General features: G+C 35.7%; 1 protein-coding gene across 9 annotated transcripts in view; it reads right to left on the bottom strand.

The window, feature by feature from the left end:
• Cntn6 (contactin 6) overlaps nucleotides 1-23,179 on the bottom strand; it is a 370,745-nt gene that overhangs the window by 196,705 nt on the left and 150,861 nt on the right. For 8 of the 9 annotated variants that reach the window (XR_003956233.1, XM_011241409.3, XM_006506382.4 and 5 more), the window contains one exon: nucleotides 16,137-16,312. Coding sequence is in view for 8 of the 9 variants with exons in the window: in XM_011241409.3 (XP_011239711.1) it covers nucleotides 16,137-16,312 (176 nt within the window). In the remaining variant the exon portion in view is untranslated. The remainder of the gene's footprint in view (nucleotides 1-16,136; nucleotides 16,313-23,179) is intronic. The other variant, XM_006506384.3, reaches the window with a different exon arrangement.

Raw genomic sequence — 23,179 nt, 5'->3', positions numbered from 1 at the left:
AAAATCATGAACATAGCTGGCAATTTCTAAGCAAGTGTTACATGAAACATTTACTTAATATATAATATGTGTTAATGAGGTATTTTGCTTTCAGGTGTCTCTATATGTGGCATTTATACATGTATGTATGAAAGTACCTCAATAAATATGCATCATTGAGAAGGACAGATGAGTTGCTCACATGTATGTGGGAATATATATGAGCATGGAGACCCTATCACTTTTCTGTTTTCTTCTTTTAAGGGAGGGTCTATTAATCAAAGACAGAACCTACTAGCCTTGTCTTAGCTAGTCTCCCTAAGCAGCATCTCTGGTGATTCCGAGTTTCTGCCTTGCCAGTCTGGAATTATGGGCAACTGCCACATCTATCTGACATTCACTGCAGACCTGGACTCCAGCCCTCTTCCTCATGTGGCAAGTGCTACCACAACAGAGTCGTCTTTACAACCTATGAATGTGAGTATATTATACTTTAAATAAAGATTCATAGGAAACACCTCTCTCAGGTTTTACAGTCAAACTTACTATGTCCATAAAAACCAATGAAAATTATATACCAAAGTTTTCCAGACCTTAACACTGGAAGCATCAGCTTCATCTGTGAATAATACCATGTTCCTTAATCCTAGCAAACAGGAATTGAAGGTAAATACACCTCTGTGTGTTTTAGCTCATCTTAATCTACATAGTGAGTTCCAGGTGGGCATGGCCTACATAGACAAGAGTCTGTCTCAAATACACACACACACACACACACACACACACACACACACACACACACACACACATTATATAGAGAGCAACAAAAGGACTACTTTTTAAATATAAATGCTAGTTTAGTTCAGTTTCTAAAGACGAAATATGTACTACGACTTCTCAGTATCTGTGAATTATGCCTTCGTGGGTTTATTCAACTCTAAATCCAAATCATTAAAAGTAAATCTTTTTTGAACTGAACTTGAATAGACTATTATTATTTTTATTATTCTCTAAACCAAAATCTCAGAACAAAAGTACTTATGTAGCCTTTATATTATATTAGATACTCAAAGAAATTTAATGATTATTCACAGTATATGAAAGTATGCATGGAAGTTATAAAGAGCATTATATTACTAGCATTAAAAGACTTCAATATGAACAAATTTGGGTATATTTTGTCTCTTATAATCAAGCCTCCATGGATACTGAGAAATGTTCTGTTGTTGTTTGTTGTTGTTGTTGTTGTTGTTGTTGTTTAGGTATTTATTTCATTTACATTTCCAGTGCTATCCCAAAAGTCCCCCACACAATCCCACCCACTCAAACACCCACCCACTCCCACTTCTTGGCCCTGGCATTCCCCTGTACTGAGGCATATAAAGTTTGCAAGACCAATGGGCCTCTCTTTCCAGTGATGGCCTACAAGGCCATCTTCTGATACATATGCAGCTAGAGACACAAGCTCTGGGGGGTACTGGTTAGTTCACACTGTTGTTCCACCTATACGGTTGCAGATCCCTTTAGCTCCTTGGGTACTTTCTCTAGCTCCTCCATTGGGGGCCCTGTGATCCATCCAATAGCTGACTGTGAGCATCCACTTCTGTGTTTGCTAGGCGCTGCACAAGAGAAGCCTACAGAACTCCAAATAGACTGGACCAGAAAAGAAATTCCTCCTGACACATAATAATCAGAACAACAAATGCACTAAATAAAGATAGAATATTAAAACCATTAAGGGAAAAAGGTCAAGTAACATATAAAGGCAAGCATATAAGAATTACACCAGATTTTTCACCAGAGACTATGAAAGCCAGAAGATCCTGGACAGATGTTATACAGACACTAAGAGAACACAAATGCCAGCCCAGGCTACTATACCCAGCCAAACTTTCAATTACTAAAGATGGAGAAACCAAAGTATTCCATGACAAAACCAAACTCACACATTATTTTTCCACGAATCCAGCCCTTCAAAGGATAATAACAGAAAAAAAAAAAAAAAAAGAACAATACATGGATGGAAACCACATCTTAGAAAATGCAAGAAAGTAATCCTTCAACAAACCCAAAAGGAGACAGCCACAAGAACAGAATGCCAACTTTAACAACAAAAATAATAGGAAGCAACAATTACTTTTCCTTAATATCTCTTAATATCAATGGACTCAATTCCCCAATAAAAAGACATAGACTAACAGACTGGCTACCCAAACAGGACCCAACATTTTGTTGCTTACAGGAAACCCATCACAGGGAAAAAGACAGACACTACCTCAGAATGAAAGGGTAGAAAACAATTTTCCAAGCAAATGGTCTGAAGAAACAAGCTGGAGTAGCCATTCTAACATCTAATAAAATCGACTTCCAACTCAAAGTCATCAAAAAAGACAAGGAGGGGCACTTTATACTCATAAAAGGTAAAATCTTCCAAGAGGAACTCTCATTTCTGAATAACTATGCTCCAAATACAAGGGCAGCCACATTCATTGAAGAAACTTTAGTAAAGCTCAAAGCACACATTGCACCTCACATAATAATAGTGGGACGTTTTTTGTTTGTTTGTTTGTTTGTTTTTGTTTTTGTTTTATTGAGACAGGGTTTCTCTGTGTAGGCTGTCCTGGAACTTACTCTGTAGACCAGGCTGGCCTTGAACTAGGATATCCACTTGCCTCTGCCTCCCAGTTGCTGGTATTAAAGGTGTGCACCACCCCTGCCTGGCTGAGAAGTGATTAAATTTATATGTGTGTGTTTGTGTGTGTGTATGTGTGTGTGTGTGTGTGTGTATGATTACTATGTAATAGATGGATATATAAAATATGTATATAAAATATATTATATAATATGTGATATTACAGCATGTATATGAATTAATATCATGTGCACTGTCATTTTAAAATTAAGTACAAGAAAATTTATTATAGAAACTGATTTAGTGGCTGCAGGACAGAATTTTTTATAGAAATTTATCAACCCAAGTAGGAAACGAAATAAATTGGGTTATATTGATTTTAGGAGGTTCTGTTTATCACAGACATAATTAAGAGAATAAAAAGATAAGCTACACAGTAGGCGATGTGTTTTTCTGTATAAAACATTAGCAAAGTTGTCTTACCTGGAATCAATTACTATAAAAAAAAAACTCAATAGAATAGAAAAGAAGGAAAATATAAGTTTTCAAGTATCATTAAGGATGTAGACCAAAACATTTTCAATTAAAATTATTAAAATGATTTTAATTATAAATTAATAAAATTATAAAATATAACAGTTTAGTATTGCCTTTTACTTGTTTACTTTGACACAGGAACTATATATGTATATATATATATATATATATATATATATATATATATATATGAAATTAATTCATATACATGCTATACTATAATACTGAATATTATGTATTTCATGTATATTTAATATAATTATTTCCATAATTATTTCCATATTGTATATGTTAAATACACACACACACACACACACACACACACATATATATATATATATATATTCATTCCTTAATATCCATGGGTGATTGATTATAGGACTCTCAATATGCACATATACACATAAAATCCTTAGGCATGTTGGGAATCGTAGATGGGTGCATGCTGATGTTCAGCCTGTTTTCTTCTTTTTATTAAGTCTAGAATAAGTAAATGATTATATTAAATATGTGTGAAATATATGTGTGATCAGCTGCTTCAGGCTGTTATATAACTTCTCCACCATGCTTGACTGTATCCCGTAACTGTGAGCCAGAATAACCCCTTACTTCCCAAGTTGTTTTTGTTATCTGACTACAGGAAAGAGAAAAGTAAATAATATAGGAGATAGTGATGACACAAGAATCATATATCTTTGCCCTTAAAAGCCACAATGCCACTCAACTTACAAATATAGCTGTCTAAAGGGCCAACTTTTAACATATAATATATACTCTTAATTTATATAAAGCAAAAATAACGATAAAGCATTTAACTTAATGGGCAACATACTTGCCACCAAATATGAGGACTGGAGTCTGAATCATCAGAGCCCACATAAGGCATGTCTATTAATCCAGTCTTCCTCCTAAAAGATGGGAGATGAAACAGGCTAGTCCCTGGAAGCTTGCTGGCATCAAACAATGAAGCCGCTTTCTCAAGCAAAGAGAGATGAGAAATGAGAATTGGTATCAAGGTTGTTTTCATCCTCTGACCGCCACACTCAGAAACACACACACACACACACACACACACACACACAGAGAGAGAGAGAGAGAGAGAGAGAGAGAGAGAGAGAGAGAGAGAGAGAACTAACATATCACAAGTATATATGCACACATCATATATTCACAGAAAGTAACTTTTAAAAATTGTGCTTGACAAATTCTTTTTTTTTTCCATTTTTTATTAGGTATTTAACTCATTTACATTTCCAATGCTATACCAAAAGTCCCCCATATCCACCCACCCCCACTCCCCTGCCCACCCACTCCCCCTTTTTGGCCCTGGTGTTCCTCTGTACTGGGGCATATAAAGTTTGCAAGTCCAATGGGCCTCTCTTTCCAGTGATGGCCGACTAGGCCATCTTTTGATATATATGCAGCTAGAGTCAAGAGCTCCGGGGTACTGGTTAGTTCATAATGTTGTTCCACCTATAGGGTTGCAGATCCCTTTAGCTCCTTGGCTACTTTCTCTAGCTCCTCCATTGGGAGCCCTATGATCCATCCATTAGCTGACTGTGAGCATCCACTTCTGTGTTTGCTAGGCCCCGGCATAGTCTCACAAGAGACAGCTACATCTGGGTCCTTTCAATAAAATCTTGCTAGTGTATGCAATGGTGTCAGAGTTTGGATGCTGATTATGGGGTGGATCCCTGGATATGGCAGTCTCTACATGATCCATCCTTTCATCTCAGCTCCAAACTTTGGCTCTGTAACTCCTTCCATGGGTGTCTTGTTCCCAAATCTAAGGAGGGGCATAGTGTCCACACTTCAGTCTTCATTCTTCTTGAGTTTCATGTGTTTAACAAATTATATCTTATATCTTGGGTATCCTAGGTTTGGGGCTAATATCCACTTATCAGTGAATACATATTGTGTGAGTTTCTTTGTGAATGTGTTACCTCACTCAGGATGATGCCCTCCAGGTCCATCCATTTGGCTAGGAACTTCATAAATTCATTCTTTTTAATAGCTGAGTAGTACTCCATTGTGTAGATGTACCACATTTTCTGTATCCATTCCTCTGTTGAGGGGCATCTAGGTTCTTTCCAGCTTCTGGCTATTATAAATAAGGCTGCTATGAACATAGTGGAGCATGTGTCCTTCTTACCTGTTGGGGCATCTTCTGGATATATGCCCAGGAGAGGTATTGCTGGATCCTCTGGTAGTACTATGTCCAGTTTTCTGAGGAACCGCCAGACTGATTTCCAGAGTGGTTGTACAAGCCTGCACTCCCACCAACAATGGAGGAGTGTTCCTCTTTCTCCACATCCACGCCAGCATCTGCTGTCACCTGAATTTTTGATCTTAGCCATTCTCACTGGTGTGAGGTGGAATCTCAGGGTTGTTTTGATTTGCATTTCCCTGATGATTAAGGATGTTGAACATTTTTTCAAGTGCTTCTCTGCCATTCGGTATTCCTCAGGTGAGAATTCTTTGTTCAGTTCTGAGCCCCATTTTTTTAATGGGGTTATTTGATTTTCTGAAGTCCACCTTTTTGAGTTCTTTATATATGTTGGATATTAGTCCCCTATCTGATTTAGGATAGGTAAAGATCCTTTCCCAATCTGTTGGTGGTCTTTTTGTCTTATTGACGGTGTCTTTTGCCTTGCAGAAACTTTGGAGTTTCATTAGGTCCCATTTGTCAATTCTCGATCTTACAGCACAAGCCATTGCTGTTCTGTTCAGGAATTTTTCCCCTGTGCCCATATCTTCAAGGCTTTTCCCCACTTTCTCCTCTATAAGTTTCAGTGTCTCTGGTTTTATGTGAAGTTCCTTGATCCACTTAGATTTGACCTTAGTACAAGGAGATAAGTATGGATCGATTCGCATTCTTCTACACGATAACAACCAGTTGTGCCAGCACCAATTGTTGAAAATGCTGTCTTTCTTCCACTGGATGGATCATCTCGTTAGATGCAGAAAAAGCATTTGACAAGATCCAACACCCATTCATGATAAAAGTTTTGGAAAGATCAGGAATTCAAGGCCCATACCTAAACATGATAAAAGCAATCTACAGCAAACCAGTAGCCAACATCAAAGTAAATGGAGAGAAGCTGGAAGCAATCCCACTAAAATCAGGGACTAGACAAGGCTGCCCACCTTCTCCCTACCTTTTCAACATAGTACTTGAAGTATTAGCCAGAGCAATTCGACAACAAAAGGAGATCAAGGGGATACAAATTGGAAAAGAGGAAGTCAAAATATCACTTTTTGCAGATGATATGATAGTATATATAAGTGACCCTAAAAATTCTACCAGAGAACTCCTAAACCTGATAAACAGCTTCGGTGAAGTAGCTGGATATAAAATAAACTCAAACAAGTCAATGGCCTTTCTCTATACAAAGAATAAACAGGCTGAGAAAGAAATTAGGGAAACAACACCCTTCTCAATAGTCACAAATAATATAAAATATCTTGGCGTGACTCTAACTAAGGAAGTGAAAGATCTGTATGATAAAAACTTCAAATCTCTGAAGAAAGAAATTAAGGAAGATCTCAGAAGATGGAAAGATCTCCCATGCTCATGGATTGGCAGGATCAACATTGTAAAAATGGCTATCTTGCCAAAAGCAATCTACAGATTCAATGCAATCCCCATCAAAATTCCAACTCAATTCTTCAACGAATTGGAAGGAGCAATTTGCAAATTTGTCTGGAATAACAAAAAACCTAGGATAGCAAAAAGTCTTCTCAAGGATAAAAGAACTTCTGGCGGAATCACCATGCCAGACCTAAAGCTTTACTACAGAGCAATTGTGATAAAAACTGCATGGTACTGGTATAGAGACAGACAAGTAGACCAATGGAATAGAATTGAAGACCCAGAAATGAACCCACACACCTATGGTTACTTGATCTTCGACAAGGGAGCTTGACAAATTCTTAACTCACAAGAAGAGATGGATCATATCTCAGGATGAAAAAAGGAGAAAGAATCAGAAGCAGAAGAGCACATGAGAGGTTGTCCAAGGTCTTAATAATATTCTAACTCTAATCTTCTCTTAGTAAGGTGCCATCCAATGTGATGAGCTATCTATTTGTGCTTTTTGTATTTTCTATACACATTACACTTCTTAAGAAAACGGCATATAAATCAATAATTTTAAACATAACAAGCATTTCCATGAGATTCTTTTAAATCTATTATGTGTAGTTGTTTTTTTAAACAGTAGATCCTAATTTAGAGAATATAGAATATATTTATTCAAAGCAAATGCCAAGAAACAATTCACAGCATAATTTAATGCAAATGAGAATTTCATTAATGCAAATCATTTCATCAGTCCACAGAGCCACATTCTCCTGAGCCGTGTACATAACTCGACTAAAGCCATTTGTCCAATGAGTGAACAGCAAGCATGTTTCTGCTTTTTGTGTCTTCTGCAGCTTTACAAATAGGAAACTCTCAGTTTTGATGGGACGAATCTCTTACTTTGTAATATTTTTTTCTCCTACCAAGGCTCTTAGCCCATGCAGCTTAAATGTGCAATTTTATTCAAATGGACCAAAAAAGATTAGGCCCTGCTGAACATAAGTAGAGGAAGGCAGTAGGAGAGGCTGAATTTCAAAAAATAAAAAGTATCAATTTTGATACGATACATAAATAGATTTCCAGCAGTGCTGATGTGGGGGAAAATGTGGGTAATACACGGGATAATCTGCATTCCTGTTGATTTTTAAGATAAATATGATAGAAGCTAGCTGTAATTTAACTGTGCAATGCTCACAGCCCATTTGTTTAAGATATGAATTATTTTAATATCAAAGTTTTCTCCTTAATATACCAACTGGCGATAATGTTATTAGAGCATTTAAATAATTTTAGAACACTACATCTTTTGTATGTTATAGTGCCGCAACAACCTTATAATGAGAATCAAAGCTAATTGGTCAACTTTCCTTCACTTAAGAAGTTAGAAAGAAATTTTTTTTCACGTACATGTTTATGTCATTCTCTTTTTCTGCACAAATGATGCTAAAAGGCATTTGGCATTTTCATTGATAATTAGGTATGCATCACCCACTTAATGCACCCTTTACAATTACCAGAATATTTGAGACTTCCAAATGCATTTCTGAGTGTTATGTTTAAGAAGTTCCCTTCCTGGGACTTAATTTGTTTTGCAGATCTAAATGCACTCTATCACCCTCAGAATCATGTGTAATTTGGGCTCATTTCAATGACATTCAGGGATACTCAGGCTGCAAAAGGCTTTTCATTTTTATTTATCAATCTGAGAGTCTTCTAGTTTAAGAAATAAAGAGATATAATATTTTCAAGTTCACATAGTGTCTTGAAATTCTTATGCAAGCAGTAAAAGACCTTCACATCAAAACTTCTCCCTATTATGGTATAATTGCTTATTTGTTTTGTGTGTGTGTGTGTGTGTGTGTGTGTGTGTGTGTGTGTGTGTGTATACAGATAAATGCTTACTTGGGTATGTGTCTGTTGCTATGGAAGACAGCATAATTCCAATGGCCATTCCTCGGGCACTTGACACCTGTATGTGAGACAGAGCCATTGCCAAGAACTCACTCAGTACACTTAGATGGCTGTCCTGCAAAGCCCAGAACTTATTCTGTCTGTTTCTTTACTGTTGGGATGTGTCATAACACTGCTATTTTTCCCTCTATGATCCTTACGTTTGAAGTCTGCTTCTCAAGCTTACAAGGCAAGGCTTTACCTATTAAAGTACTTTTCCAGCCCAGTGTTTCTTTGATACATGAGAATCCTACTTTCAAAATAAACATAAACTCTTCTTTAAAAAAAAATCTGAATATATACATATTAGAAATTCAGAACCAGTATAGTTTGAGTGACCTTGGGGAAGGGACATAATTGTACCACCTTGAATTTCTTTGACTATAAAATATGGTTGGCAAACGTTTACAAGTTTAAAATAGTGATGAATGGCATGGTATGTATAACCCTTTCCCCTTCCTCTGAAAAAAAATGATGCTGCTTATAAATACCTACATGTTTATGACACTTTAAAATGAACTCTTATTACATGTTAACCTCACAGCATTGAAAATAAGCCCTGTGATATGGTGCAGAATTGTGCCTTCTCCCCTTGTGCATCAAATAACTAAAGCCTGGCACACGCATAAGTATGTATAACTTTTATATTAATAATTTTAATATATGAAGCTAACATAACCAAGAAAATCATGTGGTGAATTTAAAAATTGCCTTTTATAAGCAAATTCAAAGTTCTGGACATCAATCAAATACTTTGTGTTAGAATGAAAAATAAAACACAAATCTTGTCCTGTTAACAGTACAGGTCTAAGCTTCTGCTTGCCATTTTATATTCCCGTCACAACAATCTATCTTTTGTCCTTGCCCTCTGCTCTGTATGTATTAAATATCTAGTCCTCTATCAACCTCATGAGAAACATGCATATGAATTAACACTGTGTACAATGTCATATTGAATGCATAGTGACCTTACTGACCAGGCAGTTTGCCTTGATGCCTATGTACCACTGCATTGTATTTGACTTTCTCTAGTATCCTCAGAACCCCAGTCTAATTAAATTATCTTTTCATAAAGAGGATCCAAATTTTATTTTAGCCTCAACCCAGAAAAGCAGTCATTTCCTCTTGCTAGCCTTCTGTCTCTTTACCATACTCAGCCATTTCTGTCCCTCCTTGCCTCTTCTACAGTGAGTGGTACTGTTCACACTTTATTTAGTTTCTGTATTGAAAACAAACCTTTTATCTCAATGGCCAAATTAAACCACATCTCGTTTGGATGTGATTGGCATTCTTTGTTCTTTCTCCAAACTTCTTTCCTTTCTCCTCAGGATATTGGTCAGTTTTCATAGTCTACCTCTTATTTCATCATATAAAATTTTTAAGGAAATGCTGAAGGTAGGAGGAGAGAATCTTATATTCTGCTCTGAGTTTGAAAATTGATCATGACACTCGTTATTTTTGTGATTTAAGGCAAAACATTTTTTGTCTACCTACCTAAAACAAGAAATTTGATCCTATCAGTGACTTTACTATTAGGACCAAAATAGCTTACATTAAAAAGTTTCAAAATTATGTACTATGTACAGACAATTTATTTTAATGTTATTTTGTTTAGAACTTGACTTAAGGTACCATTTGTTTGCTTTGTTAAAATAGGAGGTACCTGCCTAAGTTAATTCTACCATTTATCTTTGGAACCTAGCCCCATGTTTAACTATGTTTAGGTAGTGGACAGATGTATAAATGCACAGTCAATAAGACTTGACAAGCTGCCTTCCATTCTGCACTAATAAAGAAAATGAATTTGACATTTCATCCATAATTAAATATAAAACACAGAGAATCAAAAAAGTTTTATCTATGACTTTCATGTTAATTGTCTATGTTTTCATGATCAGAGTTCTACATACTAAAGGCCTCCCAAATATAGCTTAGCAAAATTATAGGTTTCTTCCCACATACCTATCTCAATTTCTCAGGGACAACATTTATGTAGCAGAGTTAGATTACAGTGCTCCACAGAAATGCTACAGAGGAATTCACTAACATACACATGAAAAACAGGAAACCCACATGCAGCCTTTCCCAACAAATAAAGGAAAACCCAAAGCATCTACAAGGGAATTAAAGATGTAACCTGGATCTATCACTCAGGAATTCTAAAATGAAGGACAAGGGGTGATATATGAAATTTCCTTTTCAGTTAGTTTTTGGTGGTTTGGGGGTGGAGCTAAATCAGAATATGCCTGAGTACATGATAGACCAGAATTTTATCATTTGCCAGGGACTTTTGTAATCAGATGTAAAAGGCTTGTTAATGGCTAAGACACATTTGACCTATTTCATAATAGGTATTTTTTTTTTTTTACACATAGACCACATTACCAGGAAGGAGCCATGCTGAGATGAGTCATAGGATAGGGAATATAGGCATATCTAATAAAAAGTTAGGGTGTATCATCAGAATTCCAATACCAAGATAAAAGTTATACACAAAAGTAATCAGTTACCTTATATATACCTGCAAAAGGTTACACGGAGAAGTTAGATGCAGCAAGAGGGCTCATAAATCTATTGTATTTGAAGACCAAAGCAATGCTATAAGAAACTCCAAAAAGACAATTGAAATCATCCCAAGTTCAAACATATTTTCTTGACATACAACTTTATTTAACTTAGAGAAATTTGTATAAGTAGGGCTTCTGGAAAATTTTTGAAATGTAAGATCAAAAGTCAAAAGAAAAACAGGAATGATTTCTGCCTTGGTTAGGGTTCCCTAAAAGTGTGATCCAAGAGGCAGAGATTTACATGAATAAGATTAATTGTGTCTCCAGTATAAAATAAATAAATAAATAAATAAACAAACAAACAAACAAATAAATAAATAAATAAATATTTAGAATAAAGAAAAATAAAACTGTACACGGTTAGGGCTCACCTTCTTAGTAGCTTGGCTGTTTAGATTTAATTGTTCTGACAAAAATAAGTTTGGGAATTAATAATGACACTCTCAAAAAGTAATTTTGAGAAAAGGAAATTCAATTCAATTTTTCAAAGAGATGAATTTTGTAATACCAAGGGGCCTCTCTTCCCAAACTTGATATGCCCCAGTACAGGTGAACGCCAAGGCCAAGAAGTGGGAGTGGGTGGGTAGGGGAGCAGGGCAGGAAGAGCATATAGGGAACTTCCGGGATAGCATTTGAAATGTAAAATAAAAGAGATGAATTGAAGTGAAGGTCACAGAAGAAGGAAGAAATGGGAAGAATAGTGCAAGGGCAAGTGACTCTGCTGTCAACCAGGGTTCATCTCGCTCTCTGGAGAGATCTGGAGAACGTACGGCACAGGCAGGGAAGCTGGCTGGGGCTGGATGTGTTCTCATAAATTGACATGTAGGTTAGCCATCCCAATCCCAATCCCAAGGTTACTGTGAATCTTACTGCCTACAGTGTTCATTTAGAAAAAAAAATCACATCATTTCAAACTGATATGAAGAAAGTGATCGGTTCCCAGATCTTATCTAGACAGTGTTCTGAAAGGGTCTTTATTATTAAACATCAAAAGCATTCACTTTATAAAGCTCTGGTTTTTCTAAGTAAATACAATTAAAATGTGTTTATCAACAATATATCCTGAGAAAAGCAACAATCTGATTAGGCTTTAAAGCATCTAGTCTATAAAATAGGATTGACAGTAATATCTGACTTTATTATTATTGGCCAATTCAATACAATCATTAAATATAAAAAGTATATATAGAAAGCAAGGACTAGATGGCAATACCCTATTACACAAGACCCCACAAAGTGGGCTGTAAGTGCAATGCTAATGAATGACCAGGCAACCTGTGCTTACTGGTCCAATAATGCTAGGCCTGTTGTCGTGATTAACAATCACTAACTAACTAATAGGAATGGAGACTTACTACATAGGGAAGAATTTATAATGGGTATTGTAAATCGAGTCAAAAGCCACTGTAGCTGAAGAGGTCATAGGCCATTGTGGGGAAGCTCCTGCTGTTGTTTTGATAAATTGACATGATGTAGCTGTCAAAGTTTCTTTAAATTAATCATCTTTATACCAATAGATATGTATGTCTACCATATTTCTTGGTTATACTTTCTGCAGTGAGCAGTGATAAGTGTAAAAACTCATAACTAGTTAAAGTGTTGAGAATTAAGTGAATGTTGAATTCTCAGCCATATATGACTCCCCTGTATCCCCCCTCCAGAAAGGCACGGGGTACGTCATAGGATAGGGGCCAAGTACAATGAGAGAGCTAGAGAAAGAGGTGGAGAATTGTGCAATACTGTATTACAGCTGCAGAACTTTTAGACGTATGTCTTCTGAACTCTTGAACTCTTATGAGTCATGATTTCCTATGCAAGATGTGGACACTATTGGACACATCAAAATTTTGTCATTAAACCACCATTCCCTGTGGATTTATAGGCAATTGGTGGGTGGAAATGTTTGAATCAGTTGCATAATTCCTAGTAAGTTGCCCATGTGTCTATAAATAACTCCTCCTTTGTGCTTGTGTAAGCAACCATAATGAAAGCCATTATGCTATAAACAAAGATTTTAAAGCAAACAGGGGATTAGTTGGGACTGAAAAGGGATCAACAGGAGTATGGGAGGACAAAATAGAGGAATGGAGAAGTAAATATGATCAAAATGTATCATATACATATGCATGAATCTCAAATTAATGGTCATTATGTTATTTAATTGACACATGCAAATAAGAATGCTATATAAACTTTGCCAAAATAAGAAGAAAGCTTGGGATATAAACAAGAGATTTCTATCCATGAAATCTATCCATAAAATTGTGAAATAGTAGCAATTAGAAATATGTAAATATATTTATAAAATTATATATATATATATATATTTATTTATTATATGAATGAATGCCCTTACATTCTTATTCTAATTAATCTCTGCCATTGACTTATATAGTGAGTGGTGGTACGAGTTTCAATCAGTCAGTTTCTCAACAGAGGTTATTGTAAAAGTGAATCAATTACATTCTGTTGGATATTTGATCGGCATAAAAGATAAGTTTGGTTTAACTGCATCTGAGACCCCAGGATTTGACTTGCATTGTTATTCTGCAAAAGACTTTTTTAGTCAAACACCCATTGCTAATTTTAAAAGGAGATAGTGAAGTATTCCAGAGTTACAATACAGGTCATGAAGTTCAGGAACTTTCCATTTGGACAGCATACATCTAGAATCCTTTTTCTCTAATACTTTAACAGATCTTTAGCTGAATATACTATGAAGCTTTTCAGACACAGCATCAGTATAAGTGCTATATAGGAAGGCCAAAAGTTTGGGCTCTTTCTTGCTTTTCAAAATGTCAGTTTTAGTACCTATGGTCACTTGTGTTTTAGCAGAAAGATCAGTTACTTGTATAGGCAGACCTATTTTATGCATGGATTGTATGAAACTATATGTTTGTTCATATGGTGCTCAGGTGTGTACACATGTTTATGAAGGCTGGAGGGTGACTTCAAGTTTCCTCTTCAATTATTTCCCAAATTATGTTTCATATTATTACTGAATATGGATGGAGCTGACCAAATGGACTAGATGACCTGGCTAATAAGCCTTAAAAATTGTCTTATTTCCACACCCCAGTGCAGAGATTGTAGCATTGTGATGGCACTCTGCTTTTTTATATGGGTGTAGGAGCTTGAAGTCAAATCCGCAACCTTGTGTGACAAGCACAGGAGGCATGATTTTTTGACCCCAGAAGGGAAATAAATAATGAAGACCTATAACCTCCCTCTCATGCAGGTAAAAAAAAAATTAACTTCTTTTTAATTTAACCTATACTTTTCCTTTTTTGGCAACATTAAATTAGAGTTTAGCTTGAAAAAGTTTTAGATGCAAGTATTTCTTTTAGCCAAATTTAAAAAAAAAAGGTCATTCAAAACCATAGAGATATTTAGAAGCACTTTATAGAGTGCAAGCTATTAAGAAGAAGAAATATGTCGCTATATAAAATATATGTTGATGTAGACATTTGGGATTTACTTAGTTTGTGTGTTTGTCTTTTTTCTTTCTTTTTTTTTTTTTTTTTTTTTTGAGATAGTCGCAGCACCCAAGTAGTGACATTGTAAGCCTATGCCATTATGCAAAGGCCAGATATTTGATAGAAAATGCAATAGAAACTCAGATGCATTACAATTAAATACTATGTTCTGTATAGCATTCCCTTTTGAATTTGTCAGTGTATAGTCTGATTCCAAGAGGGATTGTTAGTCTCCTTAATAACTGCACATTCCTATAGGATGTGTCTATACTTTTCTCACTGATATATTTTTCAAGTGATTCTCCAATGCAGAAATCAACTGCAATGACAATTGATTTATATGCATCCAAAAGCAGGGCTATTTCCCAAACACTGAATTCCCTGCACCCTGTGTAGACCATGAGATCTCTGGTGCAGAATAAACTTGGAACCATAGAACTATAATGAAAAAGTGACCCAATTATTAATTCATGTATCTGCAGGTGACTAAAGTTCTATTATCCAGGATGGGATAGGACACATATTTCTTAACATCTTTAAATTTGTTTTATGAAAACTATAGACCACACAGACATTACCATGAGATCCCAGAAGGAAGCAGCTAATATTCTAGTTCCCTGACTTATCTAAGTGCAGGGAGTTATACAAGGGGGAAATGAAAGCCTTCTACTTTGTCCACATTGTGAGACATAATTACTCTCAGACAAGGCTTTCACTGAATCCAATAGGAAACATTTTAGTCCCTAGAAACACTGTATATAAAGGATATAAGAAGCAGTATCTATTGTTCATCTGCTAATGTCCCCAAATGTCACAAAGGTAATTACTTGGATGACATTTATGTGATGCAGCTGGACATTGTTACAGTTAATATAAAGCCTGCCTGTGGCAACCACTTTATTTCCACCTCCATCTCACTGAGGGTGTGTGTGATCGCTGTTTCTAGAGCAACACCAGCCTGTCCCACATGACACCACTGCCCTGGGTTTCTTTCCTGTGTTGTTCACACTAATACCTTGCTTGAAAGAAAGAAAGAGAGAGAGTGAGAGAGAAAAGGGGGAGGGAAGGAGGGAGCAAGGAAGGAAAGAAGGAAGGGAGGAAGGGAGGAAGGAAGGGAAGGAGGGAGGGAGGGAGGGAAGAAGGAAGAGCAGCAATATTATATGTATGCATCTTTATATTGATATGTGGCACTTTTAGAGATTGTTCCAAGATTCCTTCACAATATATAAAAATACTCTCCTAAACAAAAAGATTTCTATTATCCTCAGGAACACAGATTTTTTTGTGCACATAAAATTCCACTTGATTTCAACGAGGATGTTACTGAGAACGTTGACCTTTTCACCCAACATAGATACATCACCAGACTGTTTCCCAGGACATATTGAATATGGATTTCCCCACACACTTACATGCAAACTGTAGCTTGGCTTTTCTACTCAGAATGGTGCCCACAGGATTGGTGGCCAGACACTGGTATATGCCAATATCTTGATCTGTTCTGGGGCTGCTGATGGCCAAACTGCCTCCATCCAACCTATAGTGATAAGTCATGCCGAAGTCAATATCTGTACCATTCTGTTTCCACCTTCAAGAATAAAAAGAGAAATGAAGTTACATATATAATATAAAGAACTAAATGCTATTTATCATAAAAATCATACTCTTTAAATTCCTGTAAGAATAAAATAAACAGTCAAAAATAAAATACATGATTACCTGTGGGATGATCTCAGTGGTTTCATTAAGGACAAAAACCATGCAGTTGTTTGTAGTACTGAGGCTTAAACCTAGGACCTCACACACTCTATCTAGGTGCTGTAACAGTGGATTACATCTAAAGCCTTGCTTGTTTGTTTTTATTTATGTATTTATTTATAATGATTATTTTATTCATTTACATTTCAAATGCTATCCCCCTTCCAAGTTTCCCTTCTACAAACCTCCTATCCCCCTCCTCACTCTGCCTGTCTCTATGAGGGTACTCCCCCACCTGCCCACCCACTCCTGCTTCAGAGGCCTAGCATTCGTTCCCCTATCCTGGATTATCAAGCCTCCACAGGACCAAGGGGCTCCCCTCCCAGTTTTGCCAGGTGAGACAATCCTCTGCTACATATCCAAGACCCCTGGGTACTCTTTGGTTGATGGTTTAGTCCATGTGCTTTTGCGGGTCTGTTTGGTTGGTTTTGTTCTTCCTATGAGGTTGCAGATCCCTTCAGCTCCTACAGTCCTTGCCCTAACTTCCTCATTGAGTCCAATGTTTGGCTGTGTATATAAACATCTGTATTGGTCCAGCTCTGGCAAAGCCTCTCAGGAGACAGCTACATGAGATTTATGTCAATTTTGAGACATGTTCTAAGTTGCTGATCTTACTCCAAACACATTCTAAAGCCCTGACTGACATTTAGCTTGCAATCCTACTGTATTTCTCTCACACAAGCTGAAATTACAGGCCTTTGTCATCCTGTCTGGCATATACAACTGTTTTGGAGCCAGCGATACAAATTGGTAGGTTGTTTGGAAGGTCTCTATCCTTTATAGGTTACAAACATTCACTCCCATGAAACCAGAAAGGCAGCACAACACTTAACATGAGAAATAAAAATTCAACATCATTCAATAATTCTGACATCTATTTTTTGGAGACTTTCAAATAATGTATACCATACCTGAATCACCACAACTAACACTGCAAAACCTAAATGTCAGAAATGATTTAGAGAGAGAAACCCCAGAAAGCAACTTTGCACCCAGCACCAAAAATGCCAGCAAATGTCTGACAAAACCCATTCAAGGCTGATACCAAAACAATAAGAACCCAACAGTTTCAAAATGTGATTGTCTTTGTGAGTCTGCCACTTGGAAAATTAATCACGTTGAAAATATTTCAATGGCAGTTAAGAATGCCAACCTAAAATTATATGCTAGCAAAACAAATACAATTTGAGATTTTTTTTAAGAACCCAAGTTCTCTCTCTTTTTTTTTAAGAAGCTCAAGTTCTTAGATATTAGTCAAGATTCCTTTTGTGCCTGAGTTATCTCTGTAAATATGGGCATTAACAGTAATTAGAAGGAAGCACACACAGCTTGTGAAGACTGCATTTGGTCACTTCGAGATCAGTGAATGTGCAACCAACACCTCCTAAGATAGTTATTTCTCTCATCAGACACCTTCCAACCTCATATCTTAAACTATATACATTGCACATTAAGGAAGTTTATCTCAAAGTTGAAAGTTGTATGTAGTCATGTAAAGCATTTATGGGAATATATATTTAATATAATGAACCACATTTAGCATTTTCCAGGTGGAAAAAATACAGGGAGAATAAAACAAAATTCCCCCTCCCTCATTGTCAAGGGCATGCCTGAGGGTCTATAACAGAAGATAGATTAAAACATATACAGACATTCACTGTAGCTTTTACATGTTACTGAAATTTACAGAAACAAAACCCCCAAAACAGACAGATCTATATATTTAATACTGTGTATAATTAATGGTCTCCATTTATCAGGATAAAAACAAGAGCAAGCAAGAAATGATGCTCACAATCTCTGAAAACTTAACAAGTATGGGCTGTTCATGCTCTCATTGATGACATGATTCTGGGAAGTGGTAAGACCTTTTGCTTAGAGTCTCTGGAAGTGACCCCTGAAAGGAAAATTTGTCCTTAGCTTAAAAACAGAAGGGCAAGTGGAAGCTGTGAGAGACCTTCTGCTTCTCCAACAGTCTCTAGGCTTTAGGGTAGTGTTTCTTAACTTTCCTAATGCTGCAACTCTTTAATACAGTCCCTAGTGGTGTGGTGACCCCAAATAATGAAATTATTTTTGATGCTACTTCATAACTCTAATTTGTTATGAATTGTAATGAATATATCTGTGTTTTCCAACGATCTTAGGGATCTATATGATAGGGTCATCTGAGCTCTAAAGGGGTTGCGACCGATAGGTTGAAAAGTACTGCATGAGTGTCCTTTCTCTTGAGCCCAACACCAAATGCTACTTCAAACCATGTTTACTGTATATGGCTGTCTTCCTGTGATTCTTCTATTCATGGTGAAATTATATTACAGATATTTTAGAAGGGTGAGTAATTGTGAAAAGGGAATGGTATTCTGAAAAGTTATTTTGAATGTTATTGATTTGGGGATGACATTGTGAAAGATTCATTGGAGAAAATCTGACTAATATCTACTAAAATAGAAAAGAACTACAGCATTAGTTAATTCCCCCACACTCTTAAAGATATGAAATCATGTTCATATATCAAATCAATCAGAGGATTTGAGTAATTCTGTCAAATTTAAAATGATTTACCCATGTTCTGTTTATGACAACATTTTTTTAATAAAATGAATTTATGAGTCATCAAGAATTCATCCATTCATCTTGGGTTTTCCCCATTTTTTGAATGGAAGTTTGTACATACTGATTCTGAGCTCTTAGGAGAGAGAAAACAGGACATTTCTCCCTGGCCTGTCTAAAGATAGGGAGGCCTGGCTCTCCTTGTAAACCTGTCTTTTATAATTTGCTTACAGGGCATGGTCTCAGACCTCTGTGTTCTCTATCATTTCCAAGAGAAGGGTATACCACACTTAGTTTGCCAGCTCTCTTTAATTTTGGAATCAATCACTGAAATAACTGCTGTCATCATTACATGCTCCTAATTAAGCGCAGTAATTGTTTTTCAACACAAATTCAAAGTTGTTGGCTTAGCTGCAGCAAATGAATTCTTCACAGTAGCCCCATAATCATTCTAATCACTATGGTACAATTATTATTAAACTGTGCATATAGAACAGGAGTTCAGCCCTGGGTGTGGGCTTTGTCTTAATTAACATGCTAAAATAAAAGGAGAAATAGTTGTACTTCGTGCACGTCCTTGTCAGACATACTTTACTGATAGTACTACATATCCGAATGAATTTTTTTATGACACAAACTAGAAAATGTGTGTTGAATGAATATTTTCAAGCATATGAATGAGCACATCAGTTCTAGAAGATGTGATGAATTTGAACCGAAATCTGATCCTTTTCCTGGAAAATAACTTTCACAGTTAAGTAGTTGAGACCAGCCTGGACAGTTTGGCTAGGAGAATCTATTTGCTGCCCTAATTATGCACATCTGTGCATGCCTTTGAGTGTAATGTCTAACCAGTCAGGTCTCTGCTTTAAGCTCTTCTTACAGGCACCACATCTTATCCTATTCCCAGATCACTGAAGGGAACCATTAAAATCAAGGTTCTAAGTTTGTCTGCTGTTCACTTTGCAGAATAAAATGGAGGCTATTGCCTCCATTGAAAAGTCCTCTTGTCTGCTCTGTCATTATTGTCCTGTATATTCTTGTGTACATCCATTATAGAACTTTCATAATGTGTACCCTGCTTGGTCACAGGAAGTCATTAACAATATGAAGTGGCGAAATGTATGAAGAGAGAATAGCATCGACTAAGATTTCATGGAGTCTATTTTCTAAAAGAAACTACTACTTAATCAATGGATCTACTTTCTCGTGGTAACAGAATTCATCATTGGTATTCCTAATTCTTTTGTCTGAGAGAAAGTGCCTTATATGTAGAAATAATAACTGTGTGCTAATCTCCTTTTGCAAATAAGACATTTGGTGTTAAGTTCTCTGCTATCTGATTTTCCTAGAGATTCTAGCTATAAGATAAGCTTTTCTATCATTTGCTTTGGGTGACCCACTTCTCCAAATGCAAGGGTCACTTATCCACCTTTATCATCTCATAGGTTCCTGGGTTTTGAACCTATACAAGCACTCCTCCCTCGGTTCTGACTTTAATTCTGCTTTTGGTTATAAAGCTATTCCACTGAATTTGACTTGACACAAATTACTTTTTATTTCCTCCCATGAGAATCCATTACTATATTAAAGTTGCAAAGCAATAACAACAAAAAGGATATTAACAACTTGTTTTCTCCACAGAAGAACCAATGTAAGAATATATTTTGGAAGAAAAAAAAATAAATTAGAATAAATTTGGTGCTATGATCATGATTAGAACAGCAAACAAAACTTTTAAAGTAATGTCTTCTTTTCAGCTTGCTCTTCCTTCCTTCCTTCCTTCTTCCTTCCTTCTTCCCTCTCTCTCCATTTCTTTCTTTCTTTCTTTCTTTCTTTCTTTCTTTCTTTCTTTCTTTCTTTCTTTCTTTCTTCCTTCCTTCCTTCCTTCCTTCCTTTCTTTCTTTCTTTCTTTCTTTCTTTCTTTCTTTCTTTCTCTCTCTCTCTCTCTCTCTCTCTCTCTCTCTCTCACTTTCATTCTTTCTTCCTTCCTTTCTTTCTTTTCTTTCTCTCTCTTTCTTTCTTTCTTTCTTTCTTTCTTTCTTTCTTTCTTTCTTTCTTTCTATTTTTTTAAACTACTATGTAGAAACTACACTCTCACTCCAGAAAAAAATCATCTTAGGATTATTTGTAAGACAGCGTTGTCACTACTTATTTTTAAGTCTCTTGTAATGTTTTTCATTTTCCCTAAATAAACATGTCTAGCCTTGGACTCTGTAATAAGAAAGATCTTTAATCCAGTATACACTCTTCTAAATAATCAAAGTCTAATATGGTAATTAGTGAATTGTAACAAACAAATAAGAATAAATATAAGCAGAAATGGCATCATGAAGGTTAAACATTTACATTGTATTGCTAGAATACAATGTGTGAAATACTACCGCCCTTTGCTTTATTGTCAAGAAAACTGGGACTTAGTCTGACATTTAGGCATTAAAATATAATTCTTTTCTCATTCCAAACATTCTTGCCCATAAGTTTCTTATGTAATATTAGGGATATACTGAAGAACTTGACAAAGATTAGAAATAAGAAGTTAAATTGTTTGTCTTTATGTTTCTCGTCCACAAATACCTGAGGTGCATAAAATCATTTAGGACTATTAGAATTTCTAACCACACTCATTATGTCTTTGATGATGGACCTACTGGAAAACTATCTTTATAACCAGTAGCTTATACTTTTCTAATTATTGCAAGAAAATAAGAATTTAAAATGTGCTTTACTTATTTAACTCATATTTAACAAACTTAAAAATATAGAGACATTCAGACACTGCCCTCCCACAAGAAAACTTACCTACATCAACTGAACTAGCTTTCAAACACCAAAGTTATGATTTCATATTAGGTGATCCTGAAAAACTGTATTAATCCTATTTTATATTGGTCATCTTAGGTTAAATCAAGTACCTTTTCTAAGAACATTTACTTTATGTGTAAGGGTGGTTTGTCTCACATGTATGTCTGTGAACCTTGTGCCTTTAATGCCAGCAGAGGCCAGAAAATGGTGTCAGATATTCCAAGCTGGAGTTACAAGCTGTTGCAAATGGTTCCTAGTACTCAAATCCTGGTCCTTTATGAGAGGAGCAAATGCTATTCACTACTAAGCCTTCTAACCAAGCTCAAAATATTTTGAACAGCAAAATAAATAACAGAAAGCTTGAATTTGAGCAAAGTAATTAGAAAAGTGATTGGTCTTCCCTACTAAGTTGAGTTGAATTTGGGTTAAGACCTTATTTAGAAATAAAGGTTTAGCTTTTAAACACTTTTTAATGAATGAATGATGAAGTTATTCTATGAAATACAAGCTAAATACAAGATAATGCAGAGATGGTTTTAGCTTTGTCCATTTAAATAATTGAACTAATTCCATTGGTAATTATATAGATGTAGGCTGTATTTCATTGCAATGGGTAAGTCAAAAAAGCGAGCACAGTTTGCTAAATGTGGACTTAATTGTTGCCTTTTGTGCATGTCAATTCAATTCCATGTCTAAAAAATTAACACTTTGGGGGAAATTCTTTTAAAATCAAAAATCACCAAGTGTCATTTTAATGATTTTTATTTTTTCTTCCTACGTTCACACTGCACACAGTTGTTACCAACAGAACATCATTTCACATAAAAATACAATTTATACCCATACAAATTTATATATCTTTAAATTCTACCCAAACCACAACTGTGTAAATAAGAAAAAGCTAAAACAAACAAACAACAACAAAAGAGTCATCCTTCTGCCACATTGTTTATTTTTCTGTAGTTATTTTAAGGCTAAAGAATATCAACAGAGAAAATTATTATTTTTCTTTTTTGAATGTTTTCCCTAAAAGTTTGGATTTTGCCAATGTATTATGCTCCTGAGATTACAAAGACCCCAGAGAAACCTTCATATCCTTGTTCCCATGTTTTCTTTAGCAGATACATGTGAGAAAAGACAGAGCAATTTAAAATAACATACAAATAAAGGTTTTAAAAATAAAATTCTATATGAGAGAAAAACATTTTTTCCTGTAGTAAAAATTCTTTCTTGGGCTTAGAATGTACATAATTGCCTTCAACATAGTTTTTCTATAATAAGTACTTTTGGCTCAGTAGGGGCTGCTGGGAAATTTTCAGAATTTAATCTCGTGATATAATTT

The sequence above is a fragment of the Mus musculus genome, chromosome 6, assembly GCF_000001635.26.
Source record: "Mus musculus strain C57BL/6J chromosome 6, GRCm38.p6 C57BL/6J".
NCBI classification, from domain to species: Eukaryota; Metazoa; Chordata; class Mammalia; order Rodentia; family Muridae; genus Mus; species Mus musculus.
Note: the sequence above shows the minus strand (reverse complement) of the source record. Positions and strands in the feature narration are given on the sequence as shown.